The sequence below is a fragment of the Stegostoma tigrinum genome, chromosome 14 (assembly GCF_030684315.1).
Source record: "Stegostoma tigrinum isolate sSteTig4 chromosome 14, sSteTig4.hap1, whole genome shotgun sequence".
In the NCBI taxonomy this organism is placed as follows: Eukaryota; Metazoa; Chordata; class Chondrichthyes; order Orectolobiformes; family Stegostomatidae; genus Stegostoma; species Stegostoma tigrinum.
In genome coordinates, this window is record NC_081367.1 from 10,648,501 (window position 1) to 10,667,109 (window position 18,609).

At 41.4% G+C, this 18,609-nt stretch overlaps 1 protein-coding gene across 2 annotated transcripts in view; it reads right to left on the bottom strand.

Moving 5' to 3' along the window:
- Window positions 1–1,351: 1,351 nt before the first annotated feature.
- Window positions 1,352–18,609, bottom strand: part of parlb (presenilin associated, rhomboid-like b) — a 40,440-nt gene continuing 23,182 nt past the window's right edge. For both annotated transcript variants that reach the window (XM_059650997.1, XM_048542152.2), the window contains exons 5-10: window positions 12,058–12,153; window positions 11,114–11,263; window positions 9,392–9,462; window positions 8,063–8,164; window positions 6,848–6,945; window positions 1,352–4,075 (exon numbers count right to left, since the gene is read on the bottom strand). In XM_059650997.1, the coding sequence (XP_059506980.1) occupies window positions 3,961–4,075; window positions 6,848–6,945; window positions 8,063–8,164; window positions 9,392–9,462; window positions 11,114–11,263; window positions 12,058–12,153 (632 nt within the window). In that variant the 3' untranslated portion in view covers window positions 1,352–3,960. The remainder of the gene's footprint in view (window positions 4,076–6,847; window positions 6,946–8,062; window positions 8,165–9,391; window positions 9,463–11,113; window positions 11,264–12,057; window positions 12,154–18,609) is intronic.

The window sequence follows — 18,609 nt, forward strand, 5'->3', positions numbered from 1 at the left end:
TTGTGAGTGCCACTGTCAGATGGACTGAAGAGTTCACCTCTCAATTGCTGGACACAAGGAATGCAGCGAAAGCTTGCAGTTACCTAGCAAACTAAAGTCAGTACATTTGAAGGTGGGTACTTAGTTACGTAACTGATAGGAAACTTGGTGCAAAACAGAGAATGGAGAACAGGGATTAAAGGTGATCATTCAGAGTGGCACAAAATAGGAAGTAGTGCTCCATAAGTAACACTGCTGGGTACTGAAATGTTGACTATTTACGTAAGGACTTGGACCAGAAATCACAAGCACAATTTCAAAATTTGATGATGATATTAAATTGCAGGGGTGCAGCTGAAAATACATTAACAAACAATGCAAAAAAAATCAGATTCAAAAAGTTTTAACCACCAGGAAGAAGTGTACAGGCTGGTCTCTTTACTCTCGGAAATAATGAAGGGCAAATTACAGGTATGAAAATATTTAATGTGGGAGTCATAGAAAGAATGCTTCTCATTGAAAAAACACCAGACTAAGTACCATAAACAGAAGACAGGAAGTTCAAGAGAAATCCCATCAACCAGGAGTGTTAGACTTTATTACCATGTGGCAGTTGAGGCAAATGGCATAAAGGGAAAACTAGATGAATAGAAAAAAGAACAGTTGATAGGGTTCAAGGTAGGAATGGGAGATGGCTCAGGTAGGGAATAAACACCAGCTTAAATATGAGAATAGTCTGTTTCTGCACAATAAATACTCTCTAAAATTTCTCAATTCAGTGATCCACACATAATGCTATTTTCAAACAATGATTTATATAGCCATTCGGCAGAGCATTGATTTGTGACATATTTGCTCCAAATTCTGTTGAAAACAATGTTTTTCTAAGGAACACTGAGTAGGTAATACCAGTAGCAAATAGTTACACAAAGGGGGAACCGGAGTTAATCTGTAACATGCTTGATTTACAATCATAGTCAATTGTGGACACAAGTAACAGAAGTATGAGCAGATAAAAGCTCTGTCTGATAGTTTGTCTCGACTTCTGAAGGGTTTGCAAAACCCGGCATAATTAATTAAAATTTAGGAATAACTAACTGTTATGTAAGGACACAATATAATACTATATTTAGTCAATTGATTTGGTTATGGATTATTTCTGGCATGATGTAGGGTAATAATGACAGCTGTTTCATAGTTGATGTAAATAAGTACTTCATACTTTTAATATATTCCCTGATTTTGGCAATAATATGGACATAGTGGGGTTAAACTTTCAAGGGCTAAGCAACATGGTGCAACTTACTGGAAAAAACAGCATTGCAACATATTGCAACAGTATTATAGAAATAATTGCACAACGTGACAGAGCTTAATTGAAATCTGTGTGCTTTAACAGGGTGAAACCACAGGAATTGTTGACAATAGCCATTTTGAATATTTGAACAGTGGTTGCAGGGAGCACAAGAACATAAAATCAGCCATACATGGGAGCAAGACAACAATGAAATAAGATTTCCCTTAGTCAGAATAGTTGGCAGTCTCAATATTTCTCTGGGAACAGTGATAGCTGGTTTGTTTACTACACTTAATAGAATGACATCTACATTCTTAATCACATGATTGAAATCAGTTCCACGGTGCATCACCATCGGCAGAATTATGATTCAGTAGAATATTAACATGGAACCAGTAAAAGACTCAGAGGTGCTAATTTAAGAGCACTCAAAGTGACAGGACTAACATTCTTCCTTCAAGGATTTGTGTGTTCTTCAGAAGGCTTTACTGTGAGCAAAGTGGCTGCTGTGGTTGACTATTCACGGATTTCTTTTATAGAAGCAAAGTGCTTTGGAACATCCTGAGGACACGACAAAGTGCATTCCAAATGTCCGTGGCTACTTTAATCAATTCAGCCACTGGCTCAGTGATGAACTCAAAGTCATGGTGGAGACTGACTCACCGTCAATTAGGAGAAAGATAATGTGGGGAAAATGGTGACAGACAAAGCTGTTGGGATGGGAAGACAGGAATACACATTCCAAGGTTTTCCAATTTTCCCAACTCATCTTGCATGTTCTTTTTGCATCTCTTCAGAAAATTATTTCATTATTGGATGATACCTTGCATGCTCCAGCAATCCTTTCTGTTCTTCCCCATAATTACCACTTTGAAGAAAAAACACTTCAGCTGATATACAATGGGTACCAAAACCCATGAAAGGTGACATGATTTCACTTTGCTTTTTCCTATTTGCCTTTAAATAAAGCAGAGATGACAGTAAATAATTTAACAATTTTAGATAATGTGCTTGATACAAATAATTCGAGTAGTGCATGCAATTCAAGTGAGTTTTCAAGTCTGTAGGAGCACGGGGAACGTGTGTACTGGATCGCTGCTGATTTAGATACATTATTTCTTGTGATGTGATAAGATAAGAGCATTTAGAGTTAGTGATCCCTATACTTGGTAGCACAAGAGGTGATAAAGTCATCTGTGTCACGTAACATTCAATATGATATTCTGCGCATTTGAATGTTTGAGCACTGGAGTGAAGGGGAGCAGTTTATTTGCATCAAAAAGATCACAACTTTTCTGATATAAAATGCCACATAGTGGGAGCAATGTGGTAAAATGGACTACCTCCCTAACTGGGGAAAGACACAAACCCATAATACCCCTATCAGTCATTGAGAAATCCAGACGTCGTTTGCACAAAGGAGCAGAGGTCTGACAGTTACGCTGTTCACTCACCAGAAACAGACCATGGCAGCAAAAGTCTCAGACTTCGAACCATAATAGTGGCAAACTACAAACCTCTTTCCCTAACCATTAAACAATGATTGACAATTGACCAAAACATTCTGTGTACCAAAGCAATAATTAAAACTGGAATCTTAACAGTTTGTCACCCTTTAAACCTGTCCCTGGAGTCAAGATTCTTCCTACTTGACTTCAGAGAACTTCTCGATACAATGGCCTAGTAGTTCTTGGGGACCTGGCTTGCAGACCATCAGTGGGAATTTACCAGGCCCACAATGTGGTAAGCTTGCATGGATTTTGCTGGTTAAACACCACTGGTACCACCGTGTGCACTTTGGCCACGTATGGGTCTTGACTTGAGAGCTGCAGACTTGAGCTAATGGGCTTGTGTCTCCCTAATACGCTCTGCATCAACCAAATAAACACATAACTTATGTGGATGTTGAAACCATTATCTTTGAGAACTTTACACTGCGGTAGTAATTTCCAAATGCTGGATGTACTTGCCTAATCTGTAAAATCTTGAACATTCATTACATATTCTTTCTCCAGATAAGGGAATGGATGGATGTATATTGTGGGAAGTAATTTGACAAACTTCACATTACGCCGTTTAACTCAACCAGGGACTGAGTGCAACAATAAATGAAACAAAAACAGAAACTGGCGACAGTTGGCACGTCTGGCAACATTGGCTCTGACTCTTTATCAGAATTGTTTTGATGAACAATCAGTGGACTCGAAACATTAACTCTGTTTTCTCCCCACAAATGCTTCCAGACCTGCTGAGTTTCTTCAGCAATTTCTGTTTTTGTTTCAGAACCTCCGGCATCTGCAGTTCTTTGTTTTATGTCATTGTAAAGGATGATCTCAAATTCAAATGTGCTTCAAGCAGCTGATGGATTTTTAACAGTTGCGTCTCAAGTCAGTGGTTTTTTGGAGAGCTGGAATCAGGTAATGCAGTGGGGAAGAGAAATGTCTGGTCAAAACCTTTTCTTCCAAATGTTCCTGTTTATTTCTCACTGTACAGTCCTGTAAATAGTCTAAATACACTCCTTCAGAAGTTTAAAAATTTGCCACAGCTTGTAGCTTTGCCTGAATTCAGGGTCCTGCTGTAAACTCCTGCTTCTGCTGGGGCCCAGTGTTTGGTTATTGCTTCTCTCCTGTGCTCGTCCCAAAGCATAGAGGATGTCACTTTTCTTTCGAAGTGCAACCTTTTGACTAGGATGGGCCACGTCCTCCACTCCCAGGACCCTTAGTTCTCATGTCATGCCACACTTTTACCAGAGGTTCTCTGTTCTTCCAAATCAGCTCATGGCCATAAAAGATATACCAACTGAAAAATGACAAAGAATGTGTGTTATTTTAATTAAGAGATGCCACAAACTATAATGTCACTTCAAACAATTTACTCAAGGTATCAATTCTTGGAAAGACACAGCGGTTGCACAGGCAGAAAAGGACTCTGTACAAACTAATTTCAATTAACTGTATTACATTTTTGTGATTAGCACAAGAAAATCTGCAATGATTCAAAAGCAAAACATATATATTCCAGTTATGACAAATAGTAACTCTGGGATTGGCTGGCTAGGTCAGTCAGGCCAATAAATAAGTTCTAATCATTAATAAGGAGAATAGATGCAGATCTTGAAAGGCTGCGTGACAGATTTCACTCCACACTATCCTATAAATTCTCTTTAGTTTCAAAAAGTCCTATGTACTTGTAATAATACATCAGAGGCTGAATACAGTGGATACAGTATTCTTTTGAGATGGGAAAGTAGGGGGATTGAACTGTGCATTTTAAGTTATGCCGCGATGTTTCACTGCAATCTTCCAGCCAAATCCAATTCAGACATAAGATTTTGAGAGTCTCAACTTAGCTCCTACTTCCCTTAAAGCCATAACACAAAACTATCCTTAATTTAGCATTAAACTAACAAGGCCATTCAGAAGTTTCAGAATGTCTAATATAGAATGGTATGAGGCAATACTCAGAGTCAACAGAATCCCTACAGTGTGGAAACAGGCCCTACAGACCAACAAGTCCACACCGACACTCACAGCATCCCACCCAGAACTATCCCCCTAATCTACACATCCCTGAACACGATAGGCAATTTAGCCTGGCCAATCCACCTAACCTGCACATCTTTGGAATGTGAGAGGAAACCCACGCAGACACGGGGAGAATGCGCAAACTCCACACAGACAGTCGCCCGAGGCTGGAATCAAATCTGAGTCTTTGGCGCTGTGAGGCAGCAGTGCCAATCACTGAGCCACCATGCCACCCTAGAGAGCTTTACTAATACTGGACACTATGGTTCAGCGATAGGACATGTAAAAGAAAATAGATTAGATTAGATGAGGTTATCTTAGATTCCCTACAGTGTGGAAACAGGCCTTTTGGCCCAACAAGTCCACTTGGAGCATTCCACCCAGACCCCTGAACACTACGGGCAATTTAGCATGGCCGATCCACCTAGCCTGCACATCTTCGGACTGTGGGAGGAAACTGGAGCACCCGGAGAAAACCCACACAGACACGGGGAGAATGTGCAAACTCCACACAGGCAGTTACCTGAGACTGGAATCGAGCCCGGGTCCCTGGTGCTGTGAGGCTGCAGTGTTAACCACTGAGCCACTGTGCCGCCCTGAATACAGCTAACCAATTTCATATTTGCATCTAACCTATACTCTACCTCACTTGGAATACTTGATCGTGCAAGTATCATCTAAATAAACCATTTCTGGAATTACCGCAAGGCTAGCATAAATCCTTCAAAATGTCAGGACGGCCTCAAAACTGAGCACCGAATTCTAGAAGGTGCAACCAGCACCATACACAGTTACAGGTGTCATTCTTATGTCCAAAGCATACTTCACATGTTGTCGCAAGTATTTTCACTTTTTTATAAACTTAATCTATGTCATATTGCTATTGTCGTCTTAACAATTCATTTTCAATTCTAGCTTAGCATAGCCTACAAACTTGACTACAGTCCCCTTTATTACTGATTCCATCTCAGTTACATTAATGGCAAACATGTTGCCAACATTTGCAACATTCAATTTTCCCCAATCTTCATCCAGTTTCCTAACACCCAACAAATGTACCATTCCTGCAAACAGGTCACTTCCAATTTCGATTCACAACGTTAGTTAATGCATTTTGAAGAGCCATGGATAGGGCTTTTATTAATTCAACTGTGAAAGAGTTCTGTTCAGTTAGTGGATACGACTGACCTTTTATAAACCTATGCTGTTGTCTTAAGCACTCTCCTAATCTGCTTACCTTTTTCAACTGTTCACTTATTCCAAACATGACAGATATTTCCCATCATTATTACGGTTATTTGATTTGTCATTTCCTCCATACTTTCAACAAGTGTAACATTTTCTAACTTTCAGTTCCCTGGAGCTAACACTAATCTAGGAAGCACCTGATGATTACAATTAACATTTCCAATTTTCTTTCCTTTTTTTTGGTAAAGACAAATCTGTAATTGGATCCTGTTTGTTTTTAATCTTATTCTTTCATTCCGTCCAATTGTTCTGTAAGTTTTGGTCCTGGGTTAACTCTAGTGCTCTCTGCACTTCTGGGATCATGAGCTCCTTCTCATACGTGAGAATCAAGTACTTTGTCTACGCCCTCATCATGTATCATTGATTTTTAACATGCCTCCTTCCATATTTCTTATTCTTCTTTGAGGCACTTAATAATATCACTAACAAATCCACTGTAAGAATATTCCTGCTTTGCTTATTACTTTGTTAGACCCTATCTTATTTTTTCAGTTCTCACTTTTACCCAACATTCTTCACCCAAACTTATGATCTATTGACTAGCCACTTATAGACCATAGTTGCTTTGCCTCATAACTAGCTTGACTGATCTTTAATTATCCATCAAAACATTACAAAGTACGCAGAGTAATCCACAAACAACTTCTTCTATACATTGTCTCTTGAAGCCAAGATCTCCACACCACCTGAAGAATCTTTCACTACAATATCGTGACACTGACAGACCAATATGCCCACTGAACTCTTAGCACAGTTTTAAAGAAAACAATTGCGAAGGCTTAAGTGACCCCAGACTCACATTCCGAAAAATGCACCACCCAAGTGAGCTGCGTGGTCGAAAAATCTCCATCCCAGAAGCAGGCCAGTTGTATCCATGGCTATAATTGCTTTTAGAGCCTGCAACAGATAAAACCAAATGTAAACACTACTGCAAATACCCATCTTAGCTGCTCATGGTTATATTTAGGAAACAACAAAAAAGATCTCAATGTTCTTAAACAATAGGAACCAACTCAATAGGATCCAAAATGTCTGTTAAGTGGAGTCATTTATCTATTTTTATGCATGCTAGATTTAGGGCAGGACGTTGAGAGAAGTAAGATGTCAGTGGCAGAGCTTAAGCATCAGATAAAAGTAATGAAGCATAAAATCATGTGTGCGTGAACACTCTTCAGGTGCTGTGTTGTTGGGCGCGGGAAATCTTAGTTACTTTAAGTGGCTCCTGTGACAGTTCCACAAGACTCATCATACATACCCATTCATTTTGGAGGGGAATGATATAAAAATACAGATACAAAGCGTAGATTCAAAAAAGTATGGCCACAGTGTAGGTACATTGTATAAATATTTATATGGTATAATAGCTGTCTCTTTGGAGTACTAAGTGAGAAAAGACGAGATCAGAACCCAAGAAGAGAGTTTGCAGGGTGGTTGGGTGGGGGGGAGTAACGTCTGAGTTTGGTGTGGGAGAAGATAGTGGAGGACTGCAGGAGAAGGGAGCAAGAGAGATTTGGGCTTTATTGCCCCCTAGCAATAGGGGTCCTCAGTCTGAGGATTAACCCCGTTCAGCATCCCCTCTCCCCACCACTGAGTAAGCGCACATGCACTGTTGCCTGCAAAATTTAATTGAAGAACATTCAAGGCATTGCCCTCAGTATTGAACTACAGAATGGCTTTGTCTATTTTGTTAAGTTGAAACTGATGTAATGTATGCACAAAACAGGGCTCCAAATATTAGTACACAGCTCCCAGCTTGCACAAGTGTGTCATACTGAGAGCCAGAATAACAATCTTAAATTGAACGTACAGTAATTAAAAAGCGTTCCTCTTTACATTGATACTTCTTGCCAAAGTCCTGATGAATGCGAGAAGGAAATCTTCAACAAAATGTGCCTTTATTTAGCAATATTCTCTATTTCTGACAGCGGTATGGACAATGACTAGATAAATACAACCCACTTTTTCACACATTGGATAAACTGCACCACATCCAGAAGGTGTATCTGAAACTTACACTGCTGGCTGTGAAGGTGAACATGGGCAGCAGGATGATGGCCAGTTTCGCTTCAGGCATTTTAGAGCAGACTGCAGCGAGGACAGCCATTATTGCACCAGACTATTGTGAAGAAAAGACAAAACATAGGTAAGAAGAAAAAAAAGTCAGATCCTCATTTGCAAAGTTATCTGTAGACAATATGATGAAAATGACCCTGACTATTTGTGAATGTCTTACATCACCAGGGAAGTACGTACTGGAATAGGACCGCATCCCCTAAGACAAACAATCAGAATGTTGCTTCAGCATGTCACACAGAACTCTGTGTTTAAACTTCAATCCCCCTAACCGAATCAATGTGATTCAGAAAGCAATGACAGGGTGGAGGGACATTAGAACAGTCAAGAACCAATGATCATGGAGCCATCCGTTCCACTACGATGAAAAGGGAAGAATAACAGGAGCATTAAACTGTTAGAAGTTCAGAAAGATCCGAACACTGAATGTACAGTTTACGGTTTAAAAAAGCAATGTTGTGCCAAGTGCTTTGGGAAACATGACTGAAGTAACAAAGTTAATAAGAAGGTGATGAGTCAGGACTATTGGATTTCATACAGGATAGAAAAACAAGCACTAGAAACAGACAGAAGGTTAAACTAAAGGATTACTTCATCAAGAGGTGGGAACAGGGGAGCTTCAGAATAGTTCACTGAGAAAGACTACAGGATAACTAGCTTAGATTTCTTAGGATCTTATTTGACATGTACCTTGCAGGAAGGCACATTGTTGATTATCACTGTTGGAACAAAAGGAAGGTGGACTGGATGGATCTGCTTTCTACCAGCCTTGAGGTTTATAAAGTTTCACAAGAATACCTTTTCAGAACATTTCAACATAGCTTTAGCGCCCAGGACTTTCCACCATATCGATCTCATAGAGACTTCTTCAATTCTAACAGGACTGGACAGGGTAGATGCACGGAGGATGTTTCTGATGGTGGGTGTGTCCAGAACCAGGGTGACAATATGAGGATTCTCAGTAGATGGTTTAGGACGGAGATGAGGAGACATTTCTTCACCCAAAGAGTGGTGAGCCTGTGGAATTCATTACCACAGGAAGTATTTGACACCAAAACACTGAATGTATTCAAGAGGCAACTAGATATAGCACTTGGGGTGAATGGGATAAAAGTTAATGGGGAGAAAGCAGGATTCGGTTATTGAGTTGGATGATCAGCCATAAACGTGGAGAATGGCGGAGCGAGCTCGAAGGGCCAAACGGCCTCCTCTTGCTCCCATCTTCTATATTTCTGTAATTTAAGATTTTTCAAGATAATGGGACACTTACAGCTCCAAGTGATGCTCCTAAGCGGCCAGTTGCAGTTTTGCACATATAACTGGCAAACGTGGAGATAACACCTGGAACATCACAAGAGATAAAATGCAATAATCATCACCGGCTATTTACAGAGACTGTTAGCTTAACAACAGGGGAAATTGCAGGAATGAACTGGTCAAAGGAAACTATCTGAACTTAGGTTTCCACTAGAAACATTTAAGTAACATAAATCCCAGAAGTACACAGAGTACTAGAGTTAGCCCAGGGCCAAAACTTACAGAACAACTGGACAGAATGAAAGAATAAGGCATAAATCATCTCACATAAATATAAATCTACATTCGTCTGTTGACATGATAAATAAATAATATGTACAGGCCACAATTCCACTATTGTGCTGCTCAACCTTGAGCAGGCTATAAATGGCAATTCTACAATTAACCTCAGCATCCTCAAGAAAGGAAGTGGAACCCCAAACCTACTAATATACTGTGCCTGCTCCCTCATGTCCACCACTATTATATGTTCTGTCCCCTCACCACTGGACTCTCTGGTCACTGCCTTATATATACTGCCTACAGACAATTCTGCAGCAAATCATAATCAGTGTAAAAGACTTGATTCATCTGTCACTAGGAATCAGTGCATTTGCAATGCTTATTTGCATTGTTTATTCTTGTGATGAATCTTTCTGTACCAATAAGTAAATTATTCTCTGCTGGCCTTATGGAAGATTTCAGACCTCATTCTTACCCTAGTTGACTCACTGATCAGCCGGATCCTGCATTACTCTGCTGTACTGTGATACTTGACATCAAGTCTTATATTTGTCCCATATGTCAAATCAACTATTTTCTTGGACACGAATAAGGCTTCTGATTAAAACAGCACCTTTTCCATTTTCCCCAGCTGTATATTTTAAGATTTATTCCTATCTCAAATGTTTCAAGTGATAATCTAGCTTTTCCCTGCCCTAGGGCTAAGCTCTCTTCTTGAAAACATGGTCAAGAATCCAAATATTTTAAATGTTCATATTCTTTTTGAGAATCTGCCACAATGCCCTTCAAAACAGCATTCTACAATAAGGTCTTTGAAGAGTCCATATTGCTACCAGACTTCCAGCTGATGGTTCCTCCTAGTTCTTTCCTTTAGCTCATTAACTCAGGATTTCCTTTGGGCATTGTATTTTCTCTTCCATCTGCCCCAGTCCCAGTCCTTTTTAATCTATTGATACTCTAGTACTCAAATATCTTGTTCAATCTCAAATATCCCACAACGATGTTGCCTATAAGCATTTTGGATTTTACCATGTGCGCCAAACAATTTATTGTCAATGTTCCTTAAAGCAATCCTATAAACTTGCTCCAATTATTGATTCTTGCTGTTGACTTTAGACAAGCATCGCACATTCCAGGCGGAATATCAAAAAAATCAATTCTTATTTCAGTGCTCGTCTCCGCCCTTTTCTGTCGGTTCTCTTGTTAGTCTTCGCTCTGACTTTTCCTGTTTGCATTTCCAAGATCTAAATACACCAGTGGCACTTATTTTTCTCCTCCACAAATTTTTTTTTTGAAACAAAGGTTCATTGCACTACCGCCTTAACCTATTCAATTCTTGCCCAGGTCTCCAAAACAAATGCCTTTCTTACACAAAACGTACAGGGAAATATACTATCTTAAAGAGATACTATGTTCTACCACTGATTGGAAGTTGTAGTAGAGAAGTAGTTACCTGCTGATAGGTAGACAGCCATGAACTGCTCCTGCCCAAGAAGTGAGACTATACTGGAAGAGAAACTCCACAGCACGTACATGTTTGCTGCCAAGTGAAAGAATGAGTAGTGGCTGAAGGTCGACAGCACCATGGGCAAGCACAACGCCTCTTAAACAAGAAGAAAAACTGCCCATAAGTTACTGAATGGTCAACACCATTCATTCACCACTAACTGAGATAGCAGAGTCACATGTATCTTCAATATCAGGGTACACTTAGATGTACAGTGTAACTTTAGCAACACAGTGCAGTAATACTGTAACTTCAGTAACAAGATTCATGTACACTACATAGGGGTACTGCATATTCTGACTGAAACACAAAGGAAAACTCATGGCCCTAGTACTAGTGCTCCAGTAGCAGACCAATGCTTATTGCATTTTTAACAAAGAATCTCAAAGAAGATATTATCTTCAACAGATGCATTTAAAAGCACTGTTCTACTTTTCAATCCAAATGCTTCAACCTTTACACAAACTGAAGCAATGGCGTTCAGGCCACTGTCATAGTCCTGAGCAGATCTGAAAATTTGCAACAAATGGGTACCCCTCAAACGGTCCCAGACCAGTTCTCATTCCTAGGTAATCAAACCAAAATGCCCCAATTGAAAGTCTACACTCAGTAATTCAGTTAAAATTGCTTCAAATTTATTTTGTATAGAAACCACACAGGCAATTGTTTCAGTCAGAGTTGGATGAATTTATCTGTCCCTCCTTCATTATCAAACTTTTGGCACTGTGTAATTAGATAACATGGAGGATAAAAAGTCTCTCTCTTTTCAAAAGGTACAAATGTCAGAATCATGTGAAGAATCCCAGAGGGAAGCTTGGAAAGGAAACTGAAAATGGCTGTAAAATTCTGATGGGCATAAACTATGAATCCTGAATATTTGTCACACTTACTGGAAGCAGGATTAGATGTGAAATATTTCACCATGGTCCTCTGCATTGATGGGACTCGCCACAAACAGAACACTAAAGCATTGGCTGCTATAATCCCTGCAAAAGAACAAAACAAACAGACTGTGAGGCAACTTAATTGCTGAGTACATTAAACCAGTAAATAGCATCCAAGGGTACAGGTCAGGAGGGGGAAGGTGGTTTGTTATAGGTCAGGAAGTAACAATTTTCACATCACATAAGGCAGCTCCTACGAATTGGGAATGTTTGAGAGTTTAAGCCAGTATCCAAAAACTTTCACAACTTTCTATCATAAGAGTGAATCAGCACAGACTCGTTCCAAACTACAAACTCAAAATTCTGAAATAACAGATCTGTTTGTATCAGGAAGAAGGAAACAGAATTCTCCTCTGGATTAGTCCCGTGTTTTTTGCTGTTACTCAGGGAAAGCAGAGATGAAACATTAGACGGGGATTACTTTTGGTTATACCTGCTTGTACAGCCAGACCAAACTCTAGGCAATACTTCTGCCTGAAACTTGTGGAGGTAACTGTAATGGCGTAGTGGCATTGTATTCGGCACTATCTATCAACATTACTTCTAAACCACAGGTCACTATTGTTCGTACCTAAAACAACAGATAGCCCCTTTTACCAGACGTGTTATGTTTAAAAATTTGGAAACACACGGGGAAAAGGTGGTTTGGTGGTCATCAAAAGACAAAATCAACAACAATGAGCTTAACTGATGTTGTAAAGCCCCAAAGCTGGATAGCACGAATCAGCTAGTGAATGACACCTTATTCAAGAAGGAATACCTTCAGGGGCTTACAAGAGAATTTATGGAATGAAGGAAGATAATTCTGGATCCAGGAATGGATTAAAGAACATTAAAGGCCAATTTCCTACAGTTACTGCTTGCATCCAAAGTAAGACTATAAGACCATAACATTTGGCCCCTCGAGCCTGCGCTGCCTTTCATAATCTGATATTCATGCCTACTTGCCTGCCAACCAATAAAAATCTGGAATCTTGCATGAAAAATATCTAGCTAAAAAAAATTAAGAAATTTACTTTGAAACTTCTCTGAATTCAGTGTTTTGATGCAGACCATAAGACGCAGAAGAATCAATTGGCTTGGACCTAACCATCCACACAGGGATTCTTGCTTTTACATCCCTCGATGTGTTACAAATTCTCTGGACTCTTCCACTGCCTCATCCATAGCAGTCTGAGCAGATTGTGGTGTTAACTGCACCAACAACAAGCTAATTCAAAGATGTGCACCTTAGGTGGATTAGTCATGGGAAATGCAGTGTTACAGGGATAGGGTCTGGGTGGGATGCTCTTCAGTGCTTTAGTGTGGACTCGATGGGCTGAAGGATCTGCTTCTACACTGTAGTGATTCTATGTTGTAAAACAGATGAGCTGAGGAAGGCTTGGCCCTGAATTGGTAACAAGTGGTAGTCTTTAATCAAGGAGGGTACTAAAGGAGGTCTTACCTAGGAAGAGGGTAGCTCATGTTTGGGAAGAGGACAAGAGGCAGCCCATTACTGGGACAAAACAGAAACAGACTTAAAATATTTGGAGGTAGATCTGCAGCAGGTCCACATTGGTGAAAAGGAATCAAAGCACAGAGCTAAACACTGGGGAGAGATGGCGCAAGGACTGGGAGGAATAGGGAATTAACAGTCTGAGAGCTTAGGAACTGCAGATGCTCAATATCAGTCATGAGTGAAACTAGATACTTGACTGGACTCCTGTAGTCTGAGGGTGGAAAGTTGATCAGCAGCTAATCAAAATCAATGGTGACATAACATAGGTGCAGAAACTGTTACAACAGGTTCAAGAACCAGAGAACAAACATTCACTGGGTAATTTAAAAACTGCAGGAGATACAAGAAACATAAAAAATAGGAGCAGGTGAAGGCCATTCAGCCCTTCAAGACTGTTTCACCATTCATTCCAATCACAGCTGATCAGCCAACTCAGAGTCATTCAACATGGAAACAGACCCTTCAGTCCAACTCGTCCACACCAATCGAATTGCCCAAACTAAACTCGTCCCACTTGCCTGGGTTTGGCCGATATTCCTCTATTCATGCGCCTGTCAAGATAACTTTTAAATGTTATAACTGTCCCTACATTTGCCACTTCCTCTGTAAGTTCATTCCACAAAAGAACCACCCTGTGTGCGAAAAAGTTGCCCCTTAGGTCCTTTCTAAATCTTTTCCAAATTCTCTTAAATTATGCCCTCTAGTTTTGAATTCCCCCATCATGGAAAAAGCCTTTACTATTCACCTTATCTATGCCTGTCATAATTTTATAAACCTCTATCAGGTCACCACTCAAACTCCTGTGCTCCAGTGAAAAACATTCCAGCCTGTCCTTATAACTCAAACCCTCCAGTCCTGTACAAGCTCAACATGACTTCCCCACTCCCAGACTCAATGGTCTGAGCAATTAAAGCAAGCAAGTTAAGTGCTTTCTTAACTACCCTATCTACCTATGGTGCAACTTTCAAAGAACAATGTATCTGACCCCCTAGATCTTTGTTTGACTACCCACGGCTCTACCATTAATTGTTTCAGTCCTGCCATTGTGTGTTTTACCAAAATGCAACACCTCACTTTAATCCAAATTAAACTCCATCTGCCAGTCTTCAGCCCATTGGCTCAACTCATCAAATCCCTTTGTAATCTTAAATAACCTTTTTCACAGTCAACTATACCACCAATTTTGGTGTCATCCACAAACTTGTGAACCATTTCTCCTGGATTCTCATTCAAATCCTTTATCCAAATGGCAAAAGTGGACTCAACACCGATCCCTGTGGCACACTGTTAGATCACAGGCCTTTAGCCTGAAATACAACCCTGTACCACCACCCTCTGTTTCCTATCATCAAGCCAATTTTGTATCCGATTAGCAAGCTCACCCTGAATCCCATGTGATCTAACTTTACTAATTAGTCTACCATGAGGAACCTTGTCAAAGGTTTTACTAAAGTCCATGTAGACAATGGTTATGTCTCGTCCCTTGTCAATCTTTTTGGTTACTTCCTTAAAAATCTCAATCAAGTTTGTGAGATGTGATTTCCCAGACACTAAAACATGCTATCCCTAATCAGTCCTTACCTTTCTAAATGCAAGTAAATCCTCCCTTTCAGAATTACTACCAACAATTTACCCACCACTGATGTCAAATTCTAAAATCTTTAGTTCCCAGGCTTGCCTTACAACCTTTTTTAAATAAAGGCACAATCATTAGCCACCCTCAGTCCTCTGGCACCTCACTTGTGGCTGTAGATGATATAACTATCTCTGCTAAGTGCCCCGCAATTACTTCCCTAAGTTCTCACAATGTCCTGAAGTACACACGATCAGGTCCCAGAGATTTAGTCACCTTTATGTTCTTTGAGACCTCCAGCACTACTTCTGTAATGGCTCTGTTTTTAAGACATCAATATTTATTTCCCCGAGTTCCCTAGCCTACATTTCTTTATTCATAGCAAAAATTGATGTGAGATATTTGTTTAGTATCTCTCCCATCTTCTTTAGTTCCAATCAAAAACCTTGTTAATTTTTAAGGGACCCTATTCTCTCCCTAGTTCCTCTTTTGCTCTTAATGAATCTCTTTGGGTTATCCTTCACGTTATCTACCAAGGCAATCTCATATCGCCTCTTTGCCCTCCTGATTTCCCAGAACATTGAGCTACCAGTCCTGCCTTTTCCTCGGTCAAGTTTCTGTAATAGTTATGACGTCCCAGTCCCGTGTTCCCACATACGGCGAGTCCATCTGCCTTACCTGCAAGGCCCCTTGCATTGAAACAAATGCGGCTTAATTCTTCAGAGTCACCTCATTCTGACTTGACCTCACCTGCTTTTTTGAATTAACTTGCTCTTTTTTTAAATTCAGAACCATTCTCATTTGTCCTTCTATTCTTTCACTACTACTTTGGATCCCCACCTCCCTTCCTATTAGTTGAAAGGCTCGCAAATAGCACTAGTAAATTTCCCCAGAAGGGTGTTCGCCCCCTAACAGTTCAGGTGAAATCCATCCCTTTTGAACAGGTCTTTTCTGCTGCGGAAGAAATCCAACGATCTAAAAATCTGAAACCATGCCAACTGCCCCATGTCCTCAGTCACTGATTTACCTGCCCTAACTTATTCTGACTCTCACTAGCACTTGGCACCAGAAGTAATCCAGAAATTACTACCTTTGAGGTTCTGCTTTTTAACCTTCTACCTAACTTCCTATATCCGCTCTGCAAAGCTTCAAATCTTTCCCTAATTATGTCATTCTTTCAAAGTGTGCAACAACTTCTGGTTTCTCACTCTCCCCTTTGACAATATGCTGCAAATGTTTTGAGATGTACTTGAAACTAGCACCAGGGAGGCAACATACTATCCTGAATTCACACTCATGGTTGCAGAATCTCCTATCTGTGTCCCTGACAACAACGTCCACTATAACAATTATTCGTCAAAGACCACTTAACATAAAATTCATTCTCTGGCTGCCACTTCTATTTTCCTCTGAGATACTATCCTCAACAGTAGCCAAAAAGGTATATCTGTTTGAGAGAGAAATAACCACAGGAGACTCCTGAACTACCTTCCCACGTCTCCTGACGGTCACCCATCTAGTTCCCACTTTTCCCCACATATGTTTTGATCCCTTTAGCCCCAAGAGCTATATCCAACTCCTCCTTGAAATTATACAATGTTTGGATATACAATTGCTTCCTCTGGTAGTAAGTTCCACAGGCTCACTACTTTCTGGGTGAAGAAATTTCTCCTCATTTCAGTCCTAAATGGCCTACCCTGTATTCTTAAACTGTGAACCATGGTTCTGGATTCCCTAGTCATTGGAGCATCCTTCCTAAATCGACCCCACCTTGTCCTGTTAGAATGTTAGAAGTTTTTTTTAAATGAGATTCTCCTTCATACTTCTGAGCACCACTGAATATAGTTCTAACCAATTCAACTTCACCTCATTTGTCAGTCCCACTATCCCAACAGGGAAAAAAACCCTCTTTTACACAGTGATAATGGGAACTGCAGATGCTGGAGAATCCAAGATAATAAAATATGAGGATGGATGAACACAGCAGGCCCAGCAGCATCTCAGGAGCATAAAAGCTGACGTTTTGGGCCTAGACCCCTCATCAGAGAGGGGGATGGGGTGAGGGTTCTGGAATAAATAGGGAGAGAGAGGGGGAGGCGGACCGAAGATGGAGAGAAAGGAAGATAGGTGGAGAGGAGAGTATAGGTGGGAGGTAGGGAGGGGATAGGTCAGTCCAGGGAAGACGGACAGGTCAAGTAGGTGGGATGAGGTTAGTAGGTAGGAGATGGAGGTGCGGCTTGGAGTGGGAGGAAGAACAGGTTAGGGAGGCAGAGACAGGCTGGACTGGTTTTGGGATGCAGTGGGTGGAGGGCAAGAGCTGGGCTGTTTGTGTGGTGCAGTGGGGGGAGGGGGCGAACTGGGCTGGTTTTGGGATGCGGTGGGGGAAGGGGAGATTTTGAAGCTGGTGAAGTCCACATTGATACCATTGGGCTGCAGGGTTCCCAAGCGGAATATGAGTTGCTGTTCCTGCAACCTTCGGGTGGCATCATTGTGGCACTGCAGGAGGCCCATGATGGACATGTCATCTAAAGAATGGGAGGAGGAGTGGAAATGGTTTGCGACTGGGAGGTGCAGTTGTTTATCGCGAACCGAGCGGAGGTGTTCTGCAAAGCGGTCCCCAAGCCTCGGTGACTCCCTTGTTCGCTCCACACTGCCCTCCAACCCCACCACACCCGGCACCTTCCCCTGCAACCGCAGGAAATGCTACACTTGCCCTCACACCCCCTCCCTCACCCCTATCCCAGGCCCCAAGATGACTTTCCATATTAAGCAGAGGTTCACCTGCACATCTGCCAATGGGGTATACTGTATCCATTGGGGAAACCAAGAGGAGGCTTGGGGACCACTTTGCAGAACACCTCCGCTCGGTTCGCGATAAACAACTGCACCTCCCAGTCGCGAACCATTTCCACTCCCCCTCCCATTCTTTAGATGACATGTCCATCATGGGCCACCTGCAGTGCCACAATGATGCCACCCGAAGGTTGCAGGAACAGCAACTCATATTCCGCTTGGGAACCCTGCAGCCCAATGATATCAATGTGGACTCCACCAGCTTCACCATCTCTCCTTCCCCCACCGCATCCCAAAACCAGCCCAGTTCATCCCCTCCCCCCACTGCACCACACAACCAGCCCAGCTCTTCCCCTCCACCCACTGCATCCCAAAACCAGTCCAGCCTGTCTCTGCCTCCCTAACCTGTTCTTCCTCTCACCCATCCCTTCCTCCCACCCCAAGCCGCACCTCCATCTCCTACCTACTAATCTCATCTCACCTCCTTGACCTGTCCGTCTTCCCTGGACTGACCTATGTCCTCCCTACCTCCCACCTATACTCTCCTCTCCACCTATCTTCTTTTCTATCCATCTTCGGGCCGCCCCCCCCCTCTCTCCCTATTTATTCCAGAACCCTCACCCCATCCCCCTCT